This window comes from Jaculus jaculus, chromosome 14 (genome assembly GCF_020740685.1).
Source record: "Jaculus jaculus isolate mJacJac1 chromosome 14, mJacJac1.mat.Y.cur, whole genome shotgun sequence".
In the NCBI taxonomy this organism is placed as follows: Eukaryota; Metazoa; Chordata; class Mammalia; order Rodentia; family Dipodidae; genus Jaculus; species Jaculus jaculus.
The window spans coordinates 5,350,468-5,375,293 of record NC_059115.1 but is presented as its reverse complement, the minus strand read 5'-3'; the positions used below and the strand labels follow the sequence as shown (position 1 = coordinate 5,375,293).

Below are 24,826 nucleotides of genomic sequence, written 5' to 3'. Positions count from 1 at the left end.
CCCTTTCAAAAAATACATACCATGGGCTTGAGAGATTGCTCAGTTGTTAAGTGCACATATTCGGGCCTGAGGAGGCCCAAGACCACCTGAGTCAATATCTCCAGATGCCACATAAACAGCTGGCCATGGCCTGTAACATTAGTCCTGAGATGAGAACAGACACCAGGGAATTGCCCATGCTCAGGTAAAACAGCAAGCTCTGGTATGAGTGTGAGAGACTCCAGCTCAGACAGAACTGCAGGAGAATGACGGAGCAGGACACTGAAGCTCTGCTCCAGCCACCGCCGGTGAGTATCCCCACCATACTGCAAGGGCACATATGTGCACGCACCACACACACACACACACACACACACACACACACACGCACACTACCTATCTTGTTCTGGTTGTGGTTGCACATTTGTTTTTGATGGTTCAGGTAATGAGCTTACCTCTGACTACACTGTAACTCTAGGATGGGGCTGATGAGATTTTTATCCCTGTTGCCTGCCAGAGCTCCTGGCACATAATAGGTGATTGGTAATTGTGGAAAGAATGGGTGAAATACACTTTTTAAAATTCGTTTCTTTTCTTTGTAGCATGCAGGATGGAATCCAGGACCTCAAGCAAATTAGGCAAGTATTCTGCCACTAAAAGGAGCACACTTGGCCCCTCACTCGTGAATTCTTTTTGTGTGTACCTACGTATGGTACTTGCAAGTGTATATGCATGTTCATATGCATATGGGCGCATGGGTGAAGGCCAGAGGTTAACATCAGGCATCTTTACCTTATTTTTTTTAATATTTTTGTTTATTTTTTTATTTATTTGAGAGTGATAGACAGGCAGAGAAAGAAGTAGAGAGAGAGAAAATGAATGGACACGCCAGGGCCTCCAGCTACTGCAAACGAACTCCAGACGCGTGCGCCTCCTTGTGCATCTGGCTAACGTGGGTCCTGGGGAATCGAGCCTCGAACCGGGGTCCTTAGGCTTCATAGGCAAGCACTTAACTGCTGAGCCATCTTTCCAGCCCATCTTTACCTTATTTTGAGAGGGCAGGATCCCTCATGGAACCTAGAACTCACATGTCCCACTAAGACTAACTAGGCAGCAGGCTCCAGGAACCCATCTGTCTCTGTCTCCTTAGGACTGGGGTTACAGGCCTATGTCACTATGCCCAGATTTTCTGCGGACACTGGCGTTCTGTACTCAGATGCTCATACCTGTGTGGCAAGCATTTCACCAATAGCATCTTCCCAACCCTCTCTGTGTTTGGCTTTGAGGAGTCTGTTTTTTGTTTCTTTGATTTTTATTTTTTTGAGATGGGATCGCATGTAACGTAGACTGGCCTTGAACTCTGTGTAGCTGAGGATGGCCTTGAACATTTTGTTGTTGCTGTTTTGTGGTAGGGTCTTGCATTATCCCAGAATGACCTGGAATTCACTATGTAGTCTCAGGCTGGCCTCGAACTCTCAGAGACCCTCCTATTTCGGCCTCCTAAGTACTGGGATTAAAGGTATATGCCACCATGGCCAGCAGCCTTGAACTTTTTAATATAATTTTTTTTTTTTTGAGGTGGGTCTCACTCTAGCTCAGGCTGACCTGGATTCACTATGTGGTCTGAGGGTGGCCTCAGACTCATGGTGATCCTCCTCCTCTGCCTCCAAGTGCTGGGATTAAAGGTGTGCACCACCATGCCCAGCTAGCTCTGAACTTTTGATTCTCCTGACTCCACCTCCTGAGTGCTGGGGTTATAGGCATATGCCACTATGCCTGGCTTTCACTGGCAAACTCTAGACAAGTTCTCTACCATGGAGTCATACTCCCAACTCAGAAAGATTTTCCTGTGAGTTTGATTAGAAAGATGAGTGTGTTGCTCATGCTGAGCCCCACGCACTACAGTCAGTGACTAAGTCAACCCTCTTCCTCTCCATGCTGCCCAGCGCAGGGCCTGGTGGGAGAGACTTCCCTGCATGGGTGTGAGCTGGAGCTAACCTACGTCTGTAATTGAGGGGCATTGAGGAGTGGCCATTCACATGACACAAAGTAGTTATTCTGGGAGAAGATGACATGAGCAGTAGCAACTGACACGGTCCCTGAAGAACAAAGGTCAAGGATCAGGGTGACAGGTGATGGGCAGCCCTGCAGGAGTCACAGGAGCAGCATCTATTTGTCAGGAGGTGGGTGGCACTGTGTGTCCCTGGGAATCTGATGAATTATGATCAGGGATCGGGGCCTGGAAGTTACCTTAGAGCCAACTGTCTTCAGGGCTTTATTCATTCTTTCATTTGTCAAGCACATGATGAGTTCCTGCAGCATGCCAGAGCCCAGTGCTCGGTTCCTGGGAGTCAGGACCCCTCACCTAGCAGACAGCCTGGGCCAGAGATCAGAGACATAAGGGCACAAGAGCTGAGACCTCACCCACCCTATACAAAAGAGCCAAAGTAAGGATGGAACTAGAGGAGCCACCTGGGCCAGGCAGGGAAATGCACTGTCCACTGCACGGAGGGCTTAAATGTGACCCCAGCCAGGTGTGGTCATCTCAGCACTTTGGAGGTCAAGTCAGTCAAGAAGACTGCAATGCCGGGCATGGTGGCACATATCTTTAGTCAAAGGCATTCAGGAGGCAGAAATGGGAGGATCGTCATGAGTTTGAAGGCCACCCTGAGACTACAGAGTGAATTCCAGGTCATCCTGGGTCAACCTTACATCGGAAAACCAAAAGGAGGAGGAGGAGGGGGCAGGAGGAGGAGGAAAAGACAACTGCCATGAGTTTGAGTCCAACCTGGGCTACAAAGAGAGACCCTGTCTCCAACAAAATCAGAACTAACTAAATACGTAAATGTAAACTCGATCCATGGCAAATGGATGGATGTCTTTGAGGGGTGTGAAGCAAGGAATTGATGTGGTCAAATTTGTGCCTCAGAGAGCTCCAGCTGCCTCCCATAGAGAGTCTGGCTGGCTACAGGCCAGATGGGAGGCTGGGAGACCTGTGAGGATGTCGGGGTGGCAGACATGAACTAGGAGGGAGGAAGGATGGTTGGTCCAGACATCATGGAAGAATGACAAGTCCTGATGATGCCTGGGGCTCCATCTTGGGTGTTCTCAAATGGGGGTTGGGGAAGCATTTTGACATAGGAATGCTGAGGCAGGAAGCTTGGGAGCAGGTGCCAAATTCAGTTTTAAAGCTGGGTGTGGTGGCTCATGCTCCTAATGCCAGTTCTTAGGAGTTTGAAGGGGGAGGATCACCAGGAGTTCCAGCCTGCTTGAGCTACATAGGAAGATCCTGTGTCAAAAAAAAAAAAAAAAAATCAGTTTTAGATGTCCTAACCTAATTCAGCTCTCTCTCTTAAACAGGAAGGAGAAGAAAAACCACACCAGCAAACTCCGAGAGCTAGAATTGCTGATCCCCATGAACACCACAAAGAAGCTGACCAAGGTGTGGGGACTGAAGAAGACAGGGTGTCAGATAGTAGTAAGCAGGGTCTATCCTGTCCTGTCCTGTCCTGAGAAATCTAGTCAGGCTTTTCAGTGACATCCTTCAAATGGGAATGGAATAGTCCTGCTTGAAGGAGGATTTCTGGGAGTCTGATTCCTTGATCAGAAGCCTGGAGGATTTTTACCATGTTAGTAATGAAACCAGGACCTCACTCATGCAAGGCAAGTGCTTTACCTCTGAGCTGAACCCACCAGCCTCACTGTGGATTCTAGACAAGCTCTACTACTGAGTCCCGCCCCCAGCTCTGGGGGTTCATTCCCCAGGAAAGGTGGGAGTACAGGTGAGGACTGGAAAGGGATAGGGGAGCCAGAAATCAGGCCTAGGGGCTTGGACCCTCCAGCTTCGCAGCTGCTTCCTCCCACTCTTCAGCCTCCTTCACTTAGGGGTCTCTGCTCCCCACAGGCTTGGGGTAACAGGAATACCTGGCCCTAATCAGCTGTTTGCATGGTTACTGGAGAATTGAACTCTGAGTGAATTCAATTCTCAACACTCCTACACACTCAGCTATCTCCCCAGCCTACCTTCTTTTTGTTTTGTTTTTTTTTTCTTTTTTCTTTTTTTGAGGTAGGGTCTCACTCTAGCCCAGGCTAACCTGGAATTCACTCTGTAGTTTCAGGGTGGCCTTGAACTCAGTAATCCTCGTACCTCTGCCTCCCAAGTACTGGGATTAAAGGCATGAGCCACCATACCCGGCTGCCTTCTTTTTTAATGAAATATTTTTAGCAATTTTATGCATGTATACAATGTATTTTGATAAGATAGCCCTCCCTCCTCTTCCTCCTTCCCCTTTTTCACTTTGAGGCAAAGTTTCTCTGTGTAACCCTGTCTGGTTTACACGGCCCAGCACAGCCTCAGACTTGTGGCAGTCCTCCTACCCTCCTACTGTAGTGCTGGGAGTACAGGCCTGTGCCACCACAGCTGGTAGTACGCTTACTTAGCCTTTCTGCAAGGCTTGTGAGGGATGTGTGGGCGAGCTCACCTTCTGATTTAAAGAAATTGAGCAGCATGTCCCAGCACTCAGGAGGCTGAGGTATAAGGATCACCATGCCTTGAAGGCCAGATGGGGCTATAGAGTGAGTTGCAAGTCAGCCTGGGCTAGGATGAGACCTTACTGCAAAACAACAACAATAAATAAATGAAAGAGGGAAGGAGAAAGGGAAGAAGGGAGGGGACTTCCTAAGGATTTAAATTGCCCAGAGGTACCCAGCTGGCCTTAGTATTGAGGGGGGAGGAGGGAGAGTCAGACCATTCCAAAGACCTGTGTCCTCAATAACTTGATCACTCAATGTTCACTAGATTCTTGTTGGATGACTGAATGAATTCCCTCTGTTCAGACAGTCTCTGGGATTTGACCTGCAGGTTTAGCTTCAAGCCCATGTTCTTGAAGCGTCAGAACTGAGTCTTCTAGCTACAGTTCCAGTGCTCAGGAGGCATAGGCTAGAGGATCACCAGTTCCAGGCTAGCCTGGGTTACATGGCAAGACATTGTCTCCAAACAAAAAGACTGAGCTTTCTGTAGGGAAATCAGGAAAGTACCCCACTGCCTGGCTTTAGAGGAGTCATAACTGTAACATTTGTATGCTACAGTTAAAAGATTTCATTTCAGTGAGTGTCAACTGTTGCACCCTGTCATTAGAGATGCTAACCAAAAAAAAAAAAAAAAAAAGAAAAGAAAAAAGAAAAAGAAAAAGGTACTATCTTGAAAATCCTGTGATCTTGTTACTTTTTTTCTCCATTTATTTATTTGTTTATTTGGTTTTTCAAGATTTCACTCTAGCCCAAGCTGACCTGGAATTCACTAAGAGTGGCCTTGAACTCAAGGCAATCCTTTTACCTCTGCCTCCTGAGAGCTGAGATTAAAAGCATGAGCCATCACTCCCAGGTTTTTCCTCCTTTTTAAAAAGTATTTTTGCTAGGCATGGTGGCATACACATGTAATCCTAGCCCTCAGGAGACAGAGGTAGAAGGATCGTCATGAATTCAAGGCCACCTTGAGACTACATAGTGAGTTCTAGGTCAACCTGGGCTAGAGTGAGACCCTATCTCAGAAAACCAAAAGTACTTTTTTCTGTTTACGAGAGGGGGGGAGAGAGAGAATGGGCACTATTGCAGATGAACTGCAGATGCAAGCCCCATTTTATGCATATGGTTTCACGTAGGTACTGAGCACTTGAACCCAGGCCACCAGACTTTGCAAGCAAGTGTCTTTAACCACTGAGTCATCTCTTCAGCCCCAGGATTAATTTTTTTTTTAATGTGGTTCAGCCATTAAAGGCACTTGCTTGCAAAGCTTGATGGCCCAGGTTCAATTCTCCAGTACCTGCATAAAGCCAGATGTATAAAGTGTGCATATGTCCAGATTGCCTTTACAGTGACAGGAGGCCCTGGTGCACCCATGCTCATTCTCTATTTCTTTCTCAGTCTTTCTGTATCTCAAATAAATGAATAGATTAATGTTTTTTTTCAGTTTTATTAAATATGTTTATTAGTGTTGTTGTTTTTCCAGGTAAGGTCTCCTTTTTTTTTCTTTTTTTAAAAATTTTTATTAGCATTTTCCATGATAAATTAATGTTTGAAAAAAAATTAGGGCTGGAGAAATGGCTCAGTGGTTAAGGTGCTTGCCTGCAAAGCCATAGGACCCAGGTTTGATTCCTCAGTACTAACATAAAGCCAGATGTACAAGGTGGCACATGCTGTGGAGTTTGCAGTGGCTGGAGGCCCAGGTGCACACATTGTCTTCTATTTGCCCCCCCCAAACAAATTAAAAAGAATTTTTGAAATTTTTTTGTTGTTTATTTTTATTTATTTATTTGAGAGTAATAGACAGAAAGAGGCACAGCAAGAGAGAGAGAATGGGCGTGCCAGGGCCTCCAGCCACTGCAAACGTACTCCAGACTCATGTGCTCCCTTGTGCCTCTGGCTAACATGGGTCCTGGGTAATCAAGCCTCGAACCAAGGTCCTTAGGCTTCACAGGCAAGCGCTTAACCACTAAGCCACCTCTCCAGCCCTGTTTTTTTTTTTTTTTTTGGTTTTGTTTTTTTTTTTGAGATAGGGTCTCGCTGTAGCCCAGGCTGACATGGAATTCACTGTGTAGTCTCAGAGTGGTCTTGAACTCAGGACGATCCTCCTACCTCTGCCTCCTGAGTGCTGGTATTAAAGGCGTGTGCCACCACATCTGGCTTATTTATTTTTAATTTAAAAAACTTAATCCCTGGAGACCCTAGTGAAGACAGTCTCACCCATTTGCTAATTTATTTTTATTTTATTTTATTTTATCTTATTTTGGTTTTTCAAGGTAGAGTTTCACTCTAGCCCAGGCTGACCTGGAATTCACTATGTAGTCTCAGGCAGGCCTCATACTTATGGTGATCCTCCTACCTGTGCTTCCTGAGTATTGGTGTTAAAGGTGTGCACCACACTCGGCTTATTTATTCGTTTTTATTATTTATTTTTTAGAGAGTGTGTGCAAGAAAGAAAGAGAGAATTGGTGTGCCAGGACCTCAGCCACTGATTGAACACCATATGCTTGCGCCACCTAGTGGGCATGTACAATTTTGCACTTGCCTCATCTGTGCGTCTGGTTTATGTGGAATCTGGAGAGTAAAACATGGGTCCTGGGGCTGGAGGGATGGCTTAGTAGTTAAGGCATTTGCCTGCAAAGTCAAAGGGCTCAAGTTCGATTCCCCAGGACCCACATAAGCCAGATGCACAAGGGGGCGCACGCGTCTGGAGTTAGTTTGCAGTGGCTGGAGGCCCTGGTGTGCCCATTCTTTCTCCCTCTCTCCACTTCTCACTCTCTCTCTCCCTCTTTCTCTATCAAATGAATAAATAAATAAAATATAATATTAAAAATAAATTTAAAAAAATACATGGGTCCTTAGGCTTTGTAGGCAAGTGCCTTCACTGCTAAGCTATCTCTCCAGCCCTAATATTTTTAAAAATATTTAGCTTATGTATTTTTTTGCAAGGAGAGAGAGAGAGTGAGAGAGGAGGAATTGCAGACTTGTACATCACACTCACCTCCCATCCAAGTACTAACCAGGCCTGACCCTGCATAGCTTCTGAGATCAGGCAAGATCCCACATGGTCAGGGTGGTATGGCCGAGGACGACTCCCACCTTCTAATGCAGAATGACCTGTGAGTTGTTGCCCTCACTAGACTCTACGCTCTGTGTAGGCAAACGAAACCTGTCTTGTTTGCTCTGCCACCTGGACCTCAGCTTTCATTTTCATGTCTGCAATAACAGCTCAAGTGGGATTCAGTGAGTGGGTGGTGGTGCCTACCTGCTGGCCAAGACTCTGAGAAAATGCACTCTAGAGTCCTGGCTGAGGGGTTGGCTCGGCAGTAAAGCACTTGCCAAACCAGTGCATGGACCTGAAGTTCTGATGCCCAGTGCATGCGCAGCTGCCAAGGTGGTGACGTGCGCCTGCGTTCAGCATTGGGTGGGAGGAGACAGGCGGATCCCCAGGGCAAGGTGGCTAGCTAGACTAGCTGAGTCTGTGAGCTCTGGGTTTAATGAGAGACCCTGTCTCAATAACTAAGGTGGATAGCAATAGAGGGAGACGCTCAATGCTGACCTCTGGCCTCCCCACACATGAACATCACACATGCATTACCCTCCCCCAGCAAACACACACGAAGTCCCCAGCTGAGATGCTTTTTATTCTGGGCTCTTGGAAAACAGAAATCAGTCACTGTCTCACCATCATATAGCTCAAAGTCAGTGGGAGAGAACAGCATAATAGATGATATATAAGTGTTGCTAAGAGCTGGGTGTGGTGGCGCACACCTTTAATCCCAGCACTCGGGAGGTAGAGGTAGGTGGATCTTTGTGAGTTTGAGGCCACCCTGAGACTACATAGTGAATTTCAGTTCAGCCTGGGCTAGAGTGAGACCCTACCTTGAAAAACCATAAAAAGAAGTGTGGCTAATGCCTTCATGGAAAGAGGCCCAGTGTGTGCTACTGAATGCAAAGACATGGGCAGCTGACCCAGCCTGGATGAGAAGGATCAGGAGACAGGCCTCCTTTGGAAAAGGAGATCGCCATGCTGAGGCTCAGAGGAGAAACAGGCCAGGGAGGAGTCTGGAGAGAAGAGTGGGGCTTTGGCAGGGGCGTACTTGAGCCAAGGCCCTGGGGTCAGAAGCTGCACAGTATGTGCAGGCTGCCCCAGCTTGCTGCCTCAGCTTTCCAAACCCCTTTAGCATTCTGAGCCTCAGTTTCCTCAGCTATAACCCCTAGCTCACTGGGACAAGTTGAGGGCTGAGCAGAGTAGGAGTGGCACTGCCCACTGAGATATTGCCAGGGGAATGGGATGCCAGGGCCTTCTTAGTGACGGTTCCCAGGGGCTTCAGGCTATCCAGAACCCTGGCTCTTATGCAATTAAGGATCTGGCTTTGTAGTCTAGGATAGCCTTGGACTCTCAATCCTACTGCTTGTGCCTCCCAAGGAATCGGGGTGACAGATGGGAGCCGCCCTTTTCAGCTCCCAACCCTGTCTTTCTGTAGAAGGAGATTCTGCTGCATGTCCTGAACTATATCCAGTACCTCCAGAGAAGCATCGACGTGGTCAAGGCTTTGCTCAAGCTGCACACCAGTGAGGGCAGAGATGGGTGTTCAGGTAAGCAGTTCCACCATTGTTTCCTGTTGCCTACTATGTGCCATGTGTTGTCCTGCCTGTCAGGGATACCTAGTGACATCTTCCTCTCCTTGCCCCTGGCATCTCAGTCTGGGACTGTGGGACTGTGCCAGAGAGTTTACAACATGCCATGGGAGAACCAGGTGTGGTGGTTCACACTTGGCATCACAGAGGAAACTTACATGCAATTCAAGGACAGCCTGAGCTACATAGTGAGCTCCAGGCCAACCCGGTTTATACAGTGAACCCCTATCTTGAAAACAAGCCAGAAGAAAGATGCCATGGAAACTTAAACTAGGGACCTGGGAGCAGGGCCTTCATACAGCACAAGGAGTCCCTGCCAGACCGCAGAACCATTCCGGGCGAGAGCATGTGAGCAATGGGTGTGACTAGAGGGGCATGTGGTGGCTGCTGAGCCAGATCCTGGTTCAGACTGTAACCTGGGTTCCAGTCCTGTCATCTGCAAGTGAGGGACTCACCTTAGCACCTCCTTCCCTGCCGTGCTTGTCGTGGGTATTGTATTCGATGTGGCAGTGAGCTAAAACAGAACGTGGTGCCTGCAGCATGCAGCCATCCAATGGAGTACACATGTGACTGGAACCTGAGGCACGGGGCAGGAGGGCAGGGGCTAGGGCAGCAGGGGAGACCCAGAAGGACTTCCTACACAGCAGTGAGGGAGATGAGAACCACCCGAGGATGTGAGCCAGGGCACATCCCAGTCAGGTTCATTGCCTTTCTCTTCCCTCTTCTCCTCCTCTCCTCTCCTCTCTTCTCTTTCCCTGCCCTCCCTTTCCCTTCCCTCCTCCTTCCTTCCTTCCTTCCTTCCTTCCTTCTTTCTTTGTTTCTCTCTTTTTTGGTTTTTCAAGGTAGGGTCTCACTCTAGCTCACGCTGACCTGGAATTCACTCTGTAGGTTCAGGGTGGCCTTGAACTCCCAGTGATCCTCCTACATCAGCCTCCCTTGTCATGGGATTAAAGGTGTGCACCACCATGCCTGGCCCTTCCTCTTTCTTTCTTTCTTCCTTCCTTCCTTTCTCTTTCTCTTTCTCTTTCTCTTTTTGTTTTGTTGAGGCAGGGTCTTGTAATGTTGTCCAGGCTAGCCTCCAACTTGTAGCAACTGTCCTGCCCCAGCCTCTCAGATGCCAAGTAAAAAGCATGCGCCCTCGCCTCTGTTTGCCTGTACTGCTACTTCTGGGCCATGGTGTCACAGAAGCGCTGTCTCTTCTCTCTCTCCCTACTTGCCTCATTTGTAGAGTCTACTTGGGACTGCCCTGAGTCCAGCATTGGGAAGCCTTGCCTGGAAGTCAAAAATGTGTAAGATCAGGGGTGGGATCTGACCTGTGTCCTTTAACCCACAGGGCTGGGTCAAGACCCATTTACAGGCCCAGCTAGGCGGACACTGTCCACTCCCTCCAGCTCCCCAAGCTCTCAGAAGTCACACCTTCGGGGCACCTACCAGAAACCACGGAAAAAGAAGCTCACCCGCGTGCCAGGTACGTGTCATCAGTAGGGCAGCACCCGGAGGAGATCAGAGCAGAGCAGCCTCCTTCTCCAGGATGCACTCACCTCTGTGTCTTTGCTTTCCCACTGGGACAGCCACTGGCCACAGGCCATCTCAAGGTCACAAGTGCCTGCCCACACACTGACAAGCCATATTTACGTGGTAGGCACTGTGAAGTCCCAGAAGGACACCACTGCCATTATTTGTTATTCTTGGGCCAAAACATGGGGTTATAAGGTGATAGAAAGATCCAACTATGGAGCACCAGTCCTGGTGAGCCCTACCCCTTTGAGGCCTTGCTGCTCATGTCTGGGAAGTAGGACTAGAGCCTAGTCAGTAAATCTTTTGGGTGTTAAAGACTTCTTGTGGGGCTGGAGAGATGGCTTAGTGGTTTAGGCATTTGCCTCCACAGTCAAAGGACCCTGGTTCAATTCCCCAGGACCCATGCAAGCTGGATGCACAAGGGGGCACACGTGTCTGTAGTTTGTTTGCAATGGCTGGAGGCCCTGGCATGCCCATTCTCTCTCTCTCGCTTTCTCAAATAAATAAATAACTTCCTGTGCATGCCACATGCCCAGAAATCCAGTCTCATCAATGTGGGGTGGGACATCAGACCATCTGCATATCAAGAGTGTGTATGCAGATGCATGTGCCAGTGTGCACGCATGAAGAGGCCAGAGAGAGCATCCTCTGTCACTCTTTTGCCTTATTTCCTTGAGATGGAACTTGGAGCTGCTCTTTTCAGCCAGACTGGCTGACCAGTGAGCCCTGATATTTCATCTGTCTCTGCCCACCTCAGGTCTGGGGTTACAAGCATGTGTGGCCATGCCCAGCTTTGTGCCTGGGTTCTAGGGATGGAACCCAGGTCCTCGTGATTGTACAGTAGGCACTCTTCCCCTGAGCCATCTCTGCAGACCCGTACCAAGCTTCTAAAAGAGCTCTGAGTTGTGTGGATGGGGTTGAACTATGTCCTTTTGCTTGAGGATCTGGGCATGCACAGAGCTGCTGGGGAGAAACAGAGAGGCAAGGCGCTGACACACAGGGTAAGCCCCGAGCACCTGAGGACCTCACCTGAGTCATATTCTGGGGACAGCTTGATGGCCACCTAGAGTTTTTACTTCCATCTCTACTCTCAGAATGCACAGCCTGGACCCCAAAGCCTCGCCGCTGTCTGACCCTGGACCTGCCTGAGAAGCTCCTGATATCCCCAGGCCAGGAGGAAGGAAGTGGGGTGACCTCTACCACTCCAAGATGTCCCCAGTCCTGCGATCAGCCCATGGCCACATTGTCCTTGTCTGGAGGTGATGGAGGAGGAGTAGCTCAGCTGATGCTCCTGGATATAGCCAGCGAGACCATCGCCTGTGATGTCACAAGTTGGTCCCTTTTCTCACTAGGAACCTGCTGTTATTTTCATACTCCTCTGGCACAGTCCCAGCAGCTGGGGACACCTCGGGGAATAGGGAAGGCACTGCCTGTCACTTCATAGGTCATGCCCACTCGTGTGTGTATAAGAGAAGGAAAACATTGGGGTCATCCTTATGTGTATGCTTCAGTGTGACCCCATCACTGCACCAGGGGGAGGCCTCCAGCAGAGAGGGTGGGAAAGACCAGACCAGCCTGGTGCTAGCTTTGTGGTCTCAGAGCACATGCTTCTTCTGCTCCTTTCTGTGCCCTTGTACTTTGGACATTTCCTCTGGGCTATGCCACATGCTAGTGCTCATGACACAGCAGTGACCACGTTCTCAGTCCACTAAAGGGGGTCCACACAGCTCTAGTGGCCGTGGGCACATCACTTTGCCTTGCAGTGCATTCTAGTTCCTCGAACAGGGCTGACCATTCCTTGGTGCTGATCTTCAACAGAACTTCTACTAGAAATACGGGAATCAAATAACCTGGGCTCACCGAAGCACCCCTGGCCTCATACCGAGGCACTGACACCTAAGGCTTTAGCTGGGGTTGTCGGTGGTGGGGGGAAGCTGGGTGGCAGAGCCTGCCCCCTCTCTGTCCCTGGCATCTGGGAGCCCAATTTGCAGGCATCATTATCCTGATCTACCCTCTCCCAGGTGAATGTTACATGGTTTGGACCCAGGATGATAAGCCTAATGTTGACATCGGGACCCAGGGAAAGACTGAAAAGTCCCATTTTCTCAGCAAGCTACAGCCCTGTGTCAGGTAAGGAAACCCTCCTGGTGCTAGGTGTGGTCTGTCATGATGAGAAATAGGGTGGGCTCACGTCTGCAGTGCCTGGGTGATGGCTGATGTGAGGTCTTAGGAACACCGGAACTTCTGTCCTCAAAGTCCCTGACTGTGTCCATGGGGACAGAGCTCTTTCTTGCCTCCCCTGGGAAAGAACCTGAGGCACTGGGGGAAGTCAGCAGCCCAACCTCATCATGTCCACCCTCTTTTGTGTCCTCCCTGCCAAACATACACAGGACAACACAAATATTCCCAGCCCTTATGTGGGCCCCCTCTGGGCTTATCACTCTGTTCCCTCTTACTGGGGTTGCCATCATCCTGTTCTACCTGGGAAACTGCCCTCCCTCCTGCCTACTCAGTACCTGTCCCCTCGTCCTGCCTTGAGGCCCCCTAGCACATCTCCCGCTGTTGCTAGTGTCTGCTTACTTTGCTTCCCCAAGGAGATGTGAAGCTCCTTAGGGATAGGAGCCCCAGCTGATTAGGCTCCCTGGGGCCTGCACACAGCGGTGCCCCACCCAGGCCTCTGTATCTGCCCCTTGTAGGCAGGAGCTGGTCTTGTGCGAGTCCGGCAGGGATGTGGACAACGAAGCCCCAGACATTGACCCCTGTCTTCTTGCCTGGACCTCCAAGGACAGCCTCAATGGTGACTACAGCTCTCCTCCGTACAGGAGTTGTGAGCCTTCTAGAACCTTCATTCTGAGGATTTCTATTCCAGGGAAAAGCAGGAAAGAGGCTGGCGATCTGCTAAACTCAGGGATGGCAAGTGCTCTCTGCCACTGTTTGCCACGCCAGACATTCCTAATCCATCATCTCATTTTCCCAGAGAGCCCAGACAGTACCTCAGAACCTTTACACAGAACTGCTGCTCCTGTTTTTGCTTGGGGGGGGGAGGGCTACCCTTAACATCATGCCAGGAAGCAGCATGCCTCTCTTAATTCCGCCTGCTAAGACTCTGAGTGACAGTCACCTTTCCCCAGTGTCTGTCCCTATGTGCACAAAGCCCACTGCTACATCGGAGGTTGGGTGAGCACTTTCTGACCACACTCCTGAGCCTAGTGTTTCCTTTGCAGGGAACCTACTGGCCTTGGGGCCTACCCAAATCAATAGCTGGTATGTGACAGGCCACTCGAGCAAGATCTTAGACCTCAGCCCTTCCCTCTTCAACTCCCCAAGCAAAATACTGCCAGATCATATCTTGGAAGATAAAACCTACTTCCTGACAGAAGGTAGGTGACCAGGGTGGGAGGACACTTTGTTCACACTCAAAACATGGGGATACTTACCTGCTGAGTGCTCAGGCCTAAGCAAGGCATGCTGGGTGCCCAGGCCCTGCCTTGGGGAGCCACAGCCCAGCACAGGGCAGCCTCTGGCTCGGGGTGAGGAAGAGACTCCAGAAGTGCAGAGCAGGAAGCAGCCAGCTTATGAGCTAGGCTTAGACATGGACAGGGAAGCCCCAAAGGAGAAAGCTGTGGAGTGGGACAGCCATGAGCAAAGACTTGTGTCCTAGTGAGCACTCTGCTCTCCTTAGGTCTCTTTGAAGAGGTGTTCTGTGAATCAGAGGCTCCCCAGGAGAAGGTAGGCTCTGTCCTCCCTGTGGGTCCCTCACTCAAGGGCTCTTGCCTATCCCGCCCTCCCTCCCAAATTCACCACTTCTATCCTCATTGCCTCCCGCCCCCCCCCCCCTTTGACCTCATTGCTGCCCATCAGAGGCCTAGGAAAGACCCTGTCTTAGTTTCCAGCTCCTCTGCCAAACAGGGAGTCTTGTGGCTTCATTTCATATGTAAAGAAAGTGCAACCAGAAGTGGGGCCAGGAAGAGACAGGGCTGCCCCTTCTGGTCCTGGGTGACCTTGGCAGTTTCAGCTCCAGTCTTGCTGGCTGAGTCCTCCTCCAGTGCTGCTCCTGGAGTAAGAAACAAAAGCAGTTGTCTCAGTAGCAAAGAGGGCCTCTCAGCCACTGTGGTGAGCTCCATGCTTAGGGAGAGCCTTTCCCAGCCAGATGGGGTGATGCACTCCTAGATCCCCAGCACTCAGAGTTTGGGCAGGAGGATCTGAAGTTTAAGGCTAGCCTGGACTACATGAGACCCTTTCTCAAAAATAACAAACCAGAGGCTGAAGAGATGGCTTAGTGGCTAAGCGCTTGCCTGTGAAGCCTAAGGACCCCGGTTTGAGGCTCGATTCCCCAGGTCTCACGTTAGCCAGATGCACAAGGTGGCGCACATGTCTGGAGTTCATTTGCAGTGGCTGGAGGCCCTGGCGCACCCACTCTCTGTCTCTGTCTCTTTCAAATAAACAAAAATTAAAAAAAAAAAAAACAGGGCTAGAGGGATGGCTTAGTGGTTAAGGCATTTGCCTGCAAAGCCAAAGGACCCAGGTTTGATTCCCCAGGACCCACATTAGTCAGATGCACAAGGGGGTGCACACATCTGGAGTTTGTTTGCAGAGACTGGAGCCCCTGGCATACCCATTTTCTCTTTCTCTCTCTACCTGCCTATTTCTGTATCTCTCTCTGACTCAAATAAACAAATAAAATTGTTTAAAAAAATAACAAACCAAATCCAGGCATGGTGGCACATGCCTTTAATCCCAGCAGTTGGGGGGCAGAGGTAGGAGGATCACCATGAGTTTGAGGCCGCCCTGAGACTACATAGTGAATTCCAGGTTAGCCTGGGCTAGAGTGAGACCCTACCTTGAAAAACCAAAAATAAGAAAAAAATAAGCCCACCAACCTACTGGGCAACATCCCTGCTTCTCAGTGAGGGTTAGGTCCATCCTAGCAGAGGAGGCAGCTGTCCCCACTGAGCGGGCACCCTTAGCCCTCTGAGAACTCTGGATGCCTCAAGGTCTGTGCAGGCAATTGAGGGTCTTTGAGCTGGTTCTATTGTTCATGACATGTTCTGGAAAATCAGGGAGCGAGGGGATACCCCCTGCCCCATCCATCCTTCTCCCTCACTGTGGTCCAGGGCATACCCTCCGAGGCACCTTCAGGCCACCCTGACACCCACGGCCTGTGCCGGTCCTTGGTCTCCATAGACCACTGCTACCTCCCGCTGAGTGAGGACAGCAAGGCACCACCCAGCTCGGGCTCTGAGTTCTCAGACACAGAGTCCCTGTGGAGGCAGGAGGTGAGGGGGACCGCCCACTTCCCTGGGAAGCAGGAGGGCAGCCTCATCTCCCTCCCCTTCCTCAGCAGTTTGTCTTGCTCAGGACAAGCTGGCCAACCCCGAGTCCTCCAGTGATGAAGATGAAGACCACATATGGACCCCCAGCCAGCAGGCCTTGGCCCTTTCAATAGCTGAGAGGAAGAGCAAGAAGGGCCACGGCCCCACAAAGCCCAGGGAGGGCAAGAAAGCCCCCTGCCTGGGCCAGGTGAAGAAGAAGTGTGTCAATGGCTTCATCATGTTCTGCAGGATGAACCGGAAGCAGTACATCCGGTGGGTGAGGGGCATTGGTGGCCGCAGTAGAGAGAGGGCCCTGCCATCCCTGTGCGCACTCCCACACCCAGGCACATGACTGCTGGGTCCCAGGCTGGCATTGTCTATTGTAGCAGAGCCCAACTCTGACTTCATACTTGAGGAAAGAGGAAGTTAATAGGCTGGGGTTACCTTAAAGAAAAAGGTGGGTGTGGCTGCCCTTGGGAGGGGCTGGCTCTGAGCTGGATCTATCCAGGGGCCTGTGGTATCATCCTCCAGTATACTGAGCCACATCTGTGGCTGACTGTCCCCAGGAGATTACAGTGCAGTACAATCGGACCCCTGGCAGAGTAGCCTTGTCTCTGGCCGTTCTTGGGGTTGGTTTAGATTGCCAGCTCTGGGCAGCCACAGTGAGAGCCAGAGTGGTGGCTGCAGGTATCCCATGCTTCCTGCGACACCCACCCTTACTCCAGAGGGTGCAATGGGGGCTCACAGGACAGCACGATAGGAGAGAGGAGTCCTTAGCTGGGCTGGTGCCCCTTGCCACATTGCGGGCCTGCACCAAAGACAGGGTTGCTGAGAGCTCTCGCCTGACCTCCCTCCTGTCCCAGAGCCTGTCCTGGAACTGCATCCACAGAGGCCACCAAGGAGTTGGCGCAGCTGTGGCGAGTGATGACCCCTGAGGAGCGGAGACCGTACTGGTGAGATGCCCCATCCAGAGGTGTGGATGGGGCACAGTGCCCCTGACCCCTCTCCTCCTCCTCTCAGTGCCTCACTCACGCCTACTTTATGCATTGCAAACATGCTGGGAGTTTGTTAGGCAGAAGATCTGTGGGTCAGAGATTCTTAGGAAAGATTTGGGGAGGTGGTGAGTGGCCACGGTGCAGCAGAGGGGCGGGGGAAGAGCTTCTCTGGAGCCCTAGACCTGTGCTTCACTTTCTTTTGCTTTGCCACCGTTGAGCTTCTCAGAGCATGGCCTTATTCTCCTGTCAGTCAGCTTCCTCTGTCCCTGCTCTTGGTCATCTGTCCCCTCCTCCAACTCCAAGCAGCCTCTTCCTGCCTGTGTCCATCCTGACCCCTGAAGCCTCTAGTCTGCTTGAGGAGCCCTTGGCCAAGTCCTGTCTAGAGGTCATGACTTGGAGGCCTAGAGTTCACTCCCATTGGACTGAAGCTCTGGCCTCTCCAAAGTCCTGGCACAGTTATTGCTGGGGTAGAGCACTAGTAGGACCTAGGTGGCAGACAGAGAATGAGGAACCACCCTCCTGCCTGCCTCTTCTGTCCCCAGCACCAAGGCTCGCAAGTTCAGCCGCCAGCACAACCGCATCGTGAAGCAGGAGAACTCCAGCAGCGACGAGGACTGGGACATGCCCAAGCCCTTCTACCAGCTGCTGGCCGAGAAGGCCAAAGCCTCCCTGCCCGCTCCTCAGTGCCAGTGAGCAGGACGGCCCACAGGTCTCTCCCCTCCCCTGGGCTCCCCCATTTGTTTGGTCGCAGGTACCATGGAAGGTGTGCTTGTTGTCCCCTGAGCCTCAGCACCTGCTCAGTGGATGACCTGGCCATTCCAACAGGATTGGGAATAGGTATATTTATTGACCCTAAGTACATCTTAGTGCTCTGCCCTATACACCCCTTTCTACACCACCCTGTCTCACGGAAGTATGTCCCAGATGAAATGCAAGAGGTAACATGACTGAAGAGGGGCTCCCCTGCCCCCAGAATCAAATGCTTTCGACCCTGTTCATCCTTGCCTCACCCTTCCCTCTCCAGTTCTATTTATAGACTATTTATTGTTTTAAGTAAAATAAAGCAAGTACAACCCTTGTTACCTACCATACCAGCAAGGAAGATAGGAGTAGTGTCCCTTTTTCCCTTGGCTCTGGGTGATCCTTCCACACAAATCACACTGTCAGACCCTTTGCTCCTGAGGTGAGAATCCCTCTCCAGTCCACTTGTCTATACTTAGCCCTCGCTCCTCAGGAAGCAGCCTTCACAAGGGCATGGCCAGAAAGCCAGTCTTGAGACAGCTGTGGTGACGCATGCTTGTAAGCCCAGCACTTAGGAGGCTGAGGCAGGAAGACTGGCTTTCAAGGCCAGCCTGGCCTACACAGCAAGACCCTATCTCAAAAAACAAAGAGCCGGGCATGGTGGCGCATACCTTTAATCCCAGCACTCATGAGGCAGAGGTAGGATTGCATGAGTTCAAGGCTACCCTGAGACTATATAGTGAATTCCAGGTAAGCCTGAGCTAGTGTGAGACCCTACCTCGAAAAAACTAAAAAAAAAAAAAAAATTACCACGCCTTTAATTCCGGTATTTGAGAGGCAGGAGCATCACCCTCAGGCCACCTAAGACTACTGAATTCCAGGTCAGCCTGGCCTAGAGTGAAACCCTACCTGGTGGGGGGGATGTGGAAGCTGGGTGTGTCCCAGTACTTGAGAGGCAGAAGTAGGAGGATCACTGTAAGTTTGAAGACAGCCTGGGGCTACAGTGAGACCCTACTTCAAAAAGGGGTGGGGCATAAGGGGTGTAGCTCAATTAGTAAAGGGTTTGAGGTTCTAAACTCAATCCCAGTCCCCACATAAAGTGGGGCTGGAGAGATGGTTTAGCGGTTAAGCACTTGCCTGTGAAGCCTAAGGACCCATGTAAGTCAGATGCACAAGCACCTGGAGTTCCTTTGCAGTGACTGGTGGCCCAGATACCCTCATTCTATCGCCGTGAGTTCAAAGCCACCCTGAGACTATGCAGTGAATTTTGGGTCAGCCTGAGCTAGTGAGACCCTACCTTGAAAAACCAAAACAAAAAATCTCGATGTGGCTACACACACCTATAAACCCAGCCCTGAGGATGTGGAGATGGGATGGCTAGGACACCCAGCACCTCCGCTGTGCATACACACACATGCATACGCCACAGAAACGTGAAGACAACACATCACATCAAACAAAGGAGGGTGGCATTTATTTTATTTGCATGAGCATGTGTGCGCACGTGCCAGGGTCTCAAACAAATGTCCATCATGCTTTATGTGGGTGGCTGGGGAATTGGACCTAGGCTAGCAGGCTTTGCAAGCAACTAGCCTCCTGGATAGCATTTTTCTTTCTATGCAAGCGAGAGTGGGAATGCCAGGGCCTGAACTCCATATGTAAGTGCCATCTTGTGCATCTGGCTTACATGGGTACTGGGGAATTGAACCTGGGTCCTTTTGCTTTGTCCACAAGCTCCTTAACCACTAAGCCATCTCTCCAGTCCATGGATCGCATTTTTCTTTTAATGCAAGAGGAAAAATTGGCACACCAGGGCCTCCAGCCACTACAGTCGAACTCCAGACGTGTGCCCCTCTCCCTTGTGCAACATTGCACACTTGTGTCACTGCATCTGGCTTATGTGGGACCTGGAGAGTCAGACATGAGTCCTTAGGCTTCTCAGGCAAGCTCCTTAACCACTAAGCTATCTCTCCAGCCCTGGATAACATCCCCCCCCCCCTGGTTTTTCAAGGTGGGGTTTCTCTCCAGTCCCAGTCCAGGCTGATCTGGAATTCACCACGTAGTCTCGGGGTGGCCTGGAACTCACGGAGATCCTCCTTCCTCTGCCTTCTGAATGCTGGGATTAAAGGTGTGCCCAGTTGGGGGTAGCATTTTTGAGCATGATACTGTGGAGGGTGGCCTCTGGCCTCCACATGTGCACTTGCATACCACAAAGCAACAACAAAGCAAACCACAGGCTAACCTGTCCAGTTGCCTTTGGGCTAGTTGTTTGGGAGGTAACCAACACCCCCAGTGGCTGTTATCTGTTAACTTTATTTTAATTGAAATGAAGGGATAACATGTCCTAGAAAAATAAAATTTACAATACACACTAGACACGGGTCAGGTTGCCCCCGGGATGAGGGAATCTTTGGTCTGGGGCTGGAGGTGATTCTAGGGCCTGAGTCTGCTTCCCCCCCCCAACTTGCCTATACCTGTATCCTCAGCAGGGAGGGGCTGTCAGCCATGAGTCCTCGCCTGGGATGTCAGGCAGTTCTGGGAACGCTTGATATCAGTGGACTATTAATAGTGTGTTAAGGAGGGCGAGAGCCAGGCTGGAGATCCATGCCCCCGGCAGGGTCTTCAACTCACACCAGTACCAGGCAGAGCAGGGGAGATGCCTCGTCAGGACCCCCAACGGCCTCATGGACTTGCCCTTAGAGCAAGGAGGACCCAACAGGAGGCCTCCCATCAGGAAAGGGACCATGCCGGAGCAGGGAAAGGCCCCCAGGCTCTTCCAGGGCTTGCAGATGGTGCAGGGTGGAGGGATGTAGTGTGGAACCTTCAGAATGCAGCCAGTTTCCTGAGGGTCCCTTCTTCCCATCCTGCCCGCGCACCTTAAGCACCATTGTCAGGAGAGGTTGCGAAGCCCGGTGGTCACAGTTCCAAGGGCTCTTCCACAGGCACCGACTGCAGCTGGGTCAGGACCTTGGCCTCAGCTTCTAGCCCTTCATCAACCTCAGCCCCTGCTGTAGCTCCCAGGAGCAGCCCCTGGGGGTCGGGGTCTGGCAGCCGCAGCACGGTCTGGGTGGTCTGCGTCCCCAACCCCTTTTCTGTGTCTAGCAGCCCCTCTACTCCCGTGCTCAGTTCCAGCCCAGCTGGCCACACGGGCACAGCTGCAGGTGACAGCATCAGACCCTCGGGCAAGGGTGCTGGGAAGCTGGGCAGGAGGCCAGAGGAGTCCGTGGAGAAGGGGAGACTGGTGGCAGAGGTGACGGCAGAAGCAGTTGGCAGTGGCTGTGCAGAGAGTGCGCCCAGGGCATGAGCCTCTGGGAGGGCTGGGCTGGGGGCCACAGGGAGGGTTCCTTCAGGCACTGAGATGGCTGGCTCTTGCTTCAGTGGCAGCGCCAGGGTGGGGGTAGGTGGCAGGACCTGAGAGACCAACATGCTGGTGGGAAAGGTGGCAGTGAGGATGATCTTGCCCTGCTGCACAGCCACACCAGTGACGATGGGGCTACTGGACACGGGGTTAGCCAGGAGGAAGTTTCCTGCGGGAGGGAGAAGATGGTGAGAGCCGGAAATGGCTAGCCACACGTGGCCAGAGGTGGCTGAGCTGCTAGAAGTCAGATGCATCCAGGTCCCAGGAGGCCTGATCCCAGGGCACAGGGACACAACAGAGGTGAAACCCCCCTTCCCTATCCCACCCAGGCCCGAGGAAAGCAGACGGGGTACCTGGAGCAGTGGCTGAAGGAAGCTGCAGGGCAGTCATGCCCACACCAGAGTTTATCAGATGCACGTTGGCAGGGCCTGCTGTAGCTGCTACCTTCACAGGGCTGCCTGGCCCAGCGGCCAACAACTGCAGTGGCCCCACAGCCTGGGGCAAAGTGACCACCTGGGAGGTGGGCACCACCTGGGGCAGGTTGAGCAGCGGGGAGGTGGTACCCAGGCCTGTTGGGTACCCAGAAGGGGGAGAAAGTGGCACTACCTGAGGGGCAGCCACAGTGGGCACAGGTCCTGGAGTCAGAGAGAAAGTGGTGGCAGGTGGGGGGCCAGGGACTACTTGGGGCAGGGGTCCTGGGGCATCCTCCGTTGCTGACCCAGAGGACCCCTGTGCCCCTTTGGTTTCAGGGGTCTCAGAATGAGCCTCCTCCAGCCGAACCTCCCCGGTCTGTGGGTCCAGGATCAGGGAAGTCTTGGCTTCACTGGCCCCCTGGGGGCTGGGCTGCGGTGGAGGGGCGCCCCCTCCACCGGTAAGCAGCAGAGGCCCGAGGCTGGAGGCCTCGCCCAAGGCCAGGCTGTTGATGATGACTGGGCTGCCATTGAGAAGCACCGCAGAGGGGCTGCTGGCCGCCAGGAAGCTCCCATTCACCAGGATGGAGGAGGAGGCGGGGCACTGCGCGGGAGGGGTGGTCCCGGCCAGGAAGATGGAACCCTGGCTGGGAGCCTCGGCAGCCACAGGGGCCACACTCCTCTCCAGGTCCTCGGGGCTGCGGCTGGACTCATCCTCAGTGGTGGGGTTCCCATCGGACTCACTGAGGCGGGAGAGAGGGGGAGGGTTAAAACTTGTAGGCCTAGGCTGGAGAGCCGGCTTAGCAGTTAAGACGCTTGCCTGCAAAGCTTAAAGACCCAGGTTCAATTCTTCAGGTCCCACGTAAACTAGATGCACAAGGTTAGCGCATGCGCATGCATCTGTTCATTTGCAGTGGCTGGAGGCCCAGGCACGCCCATTCTCTCTGTGTGTATCTCGAATAAATAAATCAGGAAAAAAAAAGTTGTGGGCCTACCTGTGCCGGGAGCAGACTAGGACTATGAGACCCTGTGGACTATTGGGGGGGGGGCATAAAGTCTGTCGGAAGACCTCCCCCACCCCCAAGGACCGCAGGGCCTCTCTCCAGGCCCCAGGGCAGATTCCAACTCGGCGGCGGCAAAAACTGCCTGAGAGGCCGCAAAGCAGAGGCCCTGCACGGTCCTGGCCGGCGGCCGGGCACCCAGGCTGCCCCAAGTCCCCAGGGTCCGCAGACTGGTGGCCAGGAGCGTGGGGAGGCCGCGGGGCCGCCCGCTCAGTTCCCCAAGTGTGTGTGTGGGGGGGGTACGACGTCGGAGAAGGGAGCAGAGGCCTGGCGCACAGGGTGGGAGGGGAAGGGCTTGGATTACAGGGAAACCGGAGCCGGGGAAGGTTCACGTTTCACAACAAAGACAGGCGACAGACCACGCTGTTGGGGCCGGAGGGGGCGTGGGGGTGGGGTAGAGTAACGGGTCACCCAAGGGGCCAGGCTGCCAAGTCCTTCAAAGCCTATCCCTTGATCCGGATTGGCGTGGGCAAAGACATCCCCCGTGGAAGAGTCCCCCCACTTTCCCAGCCTCCTCACAAGTGCGACGGGTTTGGGAGGGACCGTGGGTGCAGAAGGAGCGAGCCCGCGGGACGGTGACGTCCGGAGAGCCCGAGGCCGTGCCTTGGTCACCCACATAGCTCGCTGCCCGCGCTGACCCCAGCCAACAGTGGGCACAGGGAGAAAAGTTGGGTGTCCCCGGATGTTTCCCAACCCCCCAACACGCCCCCCCCACACCGCTCCCCGATTCTCCTCACCTTTTGCAGGGTGCACTGCCTCCGGTCCCGGTGCGATCGCGCTGTCGCCGGTTCTTAAACCAGTTGCTGACCTGCGTGAGCGACAGGCCGGTGAGTGTGGCCAGGCGACGCTTCTCGTCGGGGGTCGGGTAGCGGTTGCCGCGGTAGCAGGCCTTGAGAGCGGCTCGCGAGCGCTCCTTGAAGCAGTAGACCGTCTCCTCGCCGTCCCAGATGGTCTTGGGCAAAGGGAACTTCTTGCGCAGCCGGTACTTGTCCACGGCGCCCAGCGCACGGCCGCGGGCCCGCTCGGCCTCGTGGTAGCGCGCGCGCAGGTAGAGGTCCTGCAGGAAGGCGTGGTGGGCGGCCGGGAAGGGGCGGCTCTCCAAGAGGCGGTAGAGCTCGGCGTATTCGCCCCTCTGGAAGGCCACCAGGGCCCGAGCGCGCAGCACCGGGTCGCTGCCACGTAGGCGCTCGGCCGGGGGCAGTGCGCCCAGAAAGCGGCTCAAGCGACCGGCGTGGCCCGCCTGGAGCAGCGCCTCGCAGACGCATGCCACCTGCTCGGGAGAGAAACGGAGGCCCGTGGGCGTTTCGGGAACGGCCTCCGGGGGCGATCCGGGGACGACTGGGGACGTCGAGTCCTCCGCTCCCGCCGCGGTTTCGCCGGCTCCGGCTCCGACCCCGGCCGCCGCCGCCGCCTCCCCCTCGGCCGCCTGCAAAGTCTGCAGGAGCTGGCGCGCTTCCTCCTCCTCCTCCTCTTCGGTGGCGGCCGCCGCCGCCTGCCCCCCGGCCGCCGGCCCCGCGCTTGGCTCGGCAGGCAAGGTAGCCATGTTTTGCAACTTTGGGAAGTTCCTCCCTCCTTCTCCGCCTCCCTTGGGCTTCCCCAGCCCCCTCCCCCGCCTGTCCCTCCTCTCTGCCCCCCTCTACACACCCCTCGCCCTTCCCGAGCTTTTCGCCACCACCCCGCCGGCCCCCGAATACCAGACCCAGCTCTGCGCTTCGGTCAGTCCCTGTGTGTCCGCCCCCTCCCCGTCTGTCCGGGATTCTCCCTTTGTTTCCCACCGTTCCCCCCCACACACACACACACGCCTCTGGGCGCGTTTTCTGCCACCCTCCTCCCCCCGCGTGTGCCTCTGCCTCAGGGCCTCAGTTTCCCCATCGGGACAACGGAGAAGGTAACGGCCGTCCTAGAGGGTTTAAGGCGCGAAGACGCCTCCACCCAACCCCCCGGGCACTGAGCTTCCGCACGCCTGAGTCTCCGGGGTCCTCTGAAGGTCCCCCCGCCCAGTCCCCATCTCCGCGCCGCGCTCCGCCCCTCGGAATTCCCGGCTCCGCAGGGGGGGGCGGGTCTGGCGGGAGGAGGGGCGGGGGAAGCGGGCTGGAAAGTTTGCTGCAACTTTTCTCCAGCCTGTGTCCGGGAGCGGATGCGCGTGGCCCGCGCAGGCGCGCTGGGAGGAGGAGGATGCCTACCCGCGCGCGCGCCGCCAGGCCCGGCCCCTTCTCCAGGCTGGAGCAGCACAGCTGGGCCACAGCTGGGCGGGGGGCGGTGCCTCCGGGAATGGCTCATTCCTCCTCCC

At 53.5% G+C, this 24,826-nt stretch overlaps 2 protein-coding genes across 2 annotated transcripts; one reads left to right on the top strand and one right to left on the bottom strand.

Annotated features, from left to right (window-relative positions):
* Window positions 1–125: 125 nt before the first annotated feature.
* On the top strand, window positions 126–17,659 carry Meiosin (meiosis initiator). Its single transcript, XM_045134203.1, has 13 exons — window positions 126–184; window positions 3,340–3,421; window positions 8,988–9,099; window positions 10,475–10,609; window positions 11,754–11,990; window positions 12,681–12,789; window positions 13,356–13,456; window positions 13,884–14,039; window positions 14,342–14,388; window positions 15,774–15,935; window positions 16,018–16,244; window positions 16,835–16,924; window positions 17,509–17,659. Exons 1-13 carry the CDS (start codon window positions 126–128, stop codon window positions 17,657–17,659), a joined length of 1,668 nt encoding a protein of 555 aa, XP_044990138.1.
* A 2,303-nt stretch (window positions 17,660–19,962) lies between these two features.
* Six5 (SIX homeobox 5) lies at window positions 19,963–24,096 on the bottom strand. The gene is made up of 3 exons (XM_004672920.2): window positions 23,274–24,096; window positions 21,419–22,218; window positions 19,963–21,234 (listed from the first exon to the last, which is right to left on the bottom strand). Exons 1-3 carry the CDS (start codon window positions 24,077–24,079, stop codon window positions 20,624–20,626), a joined length of 2,217 nt encoding a protein of 738 aa, XP_004672977.2. The 5' UTR covers window positions 24,080–24,096; the 3' UTR covers window positions 19,963–20,623.
* Window positions 24,097–24,826: the final 730 nt, after the last annotated feature.

Excerpts from the sequence above, each read along its gene's own strand:
- Meiosin (XM_045134203.1), top strand. The coding sequence starts at position 126 with ATGGCCTGTAACATTAGTCCTGAGATGAGAACAGACACCAGGGAATTG. Across the intron at positions 11,991-12,680 it reads CATCGCCTGTGATGTCACAA|GTGAATGTTACATGGTTTGG; the intron begins GTTGGTCCCTTT and ends ACCCTCTCCCAG. Across the intron at positions 15,936-16,017 it reads AGTCCCTGTGGAGGCAGGAG|GACAAGCTGGCCAACCCCGA; the intron begins GTGAGGGGGACC and ends TGTCTTGCTCAG.
- Six5 (XM_004672920.2), bottom strand. The coding sequence starts at position 24,079 with ATGGCTACCTTGCCTGCCGAGCCAAGCGCGGGGCCGGCGGCCGGGGGG. Across the intron at positions 22,219-23,273 it reads GGCAGTGCACCCTGCAAAAG|TGAGTCCGATGGGAACCCCA; the intron begins GTGAGGAGAATC and ends CTCCCGCCTCAG. Across the intron at positions 21,235-21,418 it reads TCCTTCAGCCACTGCTCCAG|GAAACTTCCTCCTGGCTAAC; the intron begins GTACCCCGTCTG and ends TCCCTCCCGCAG.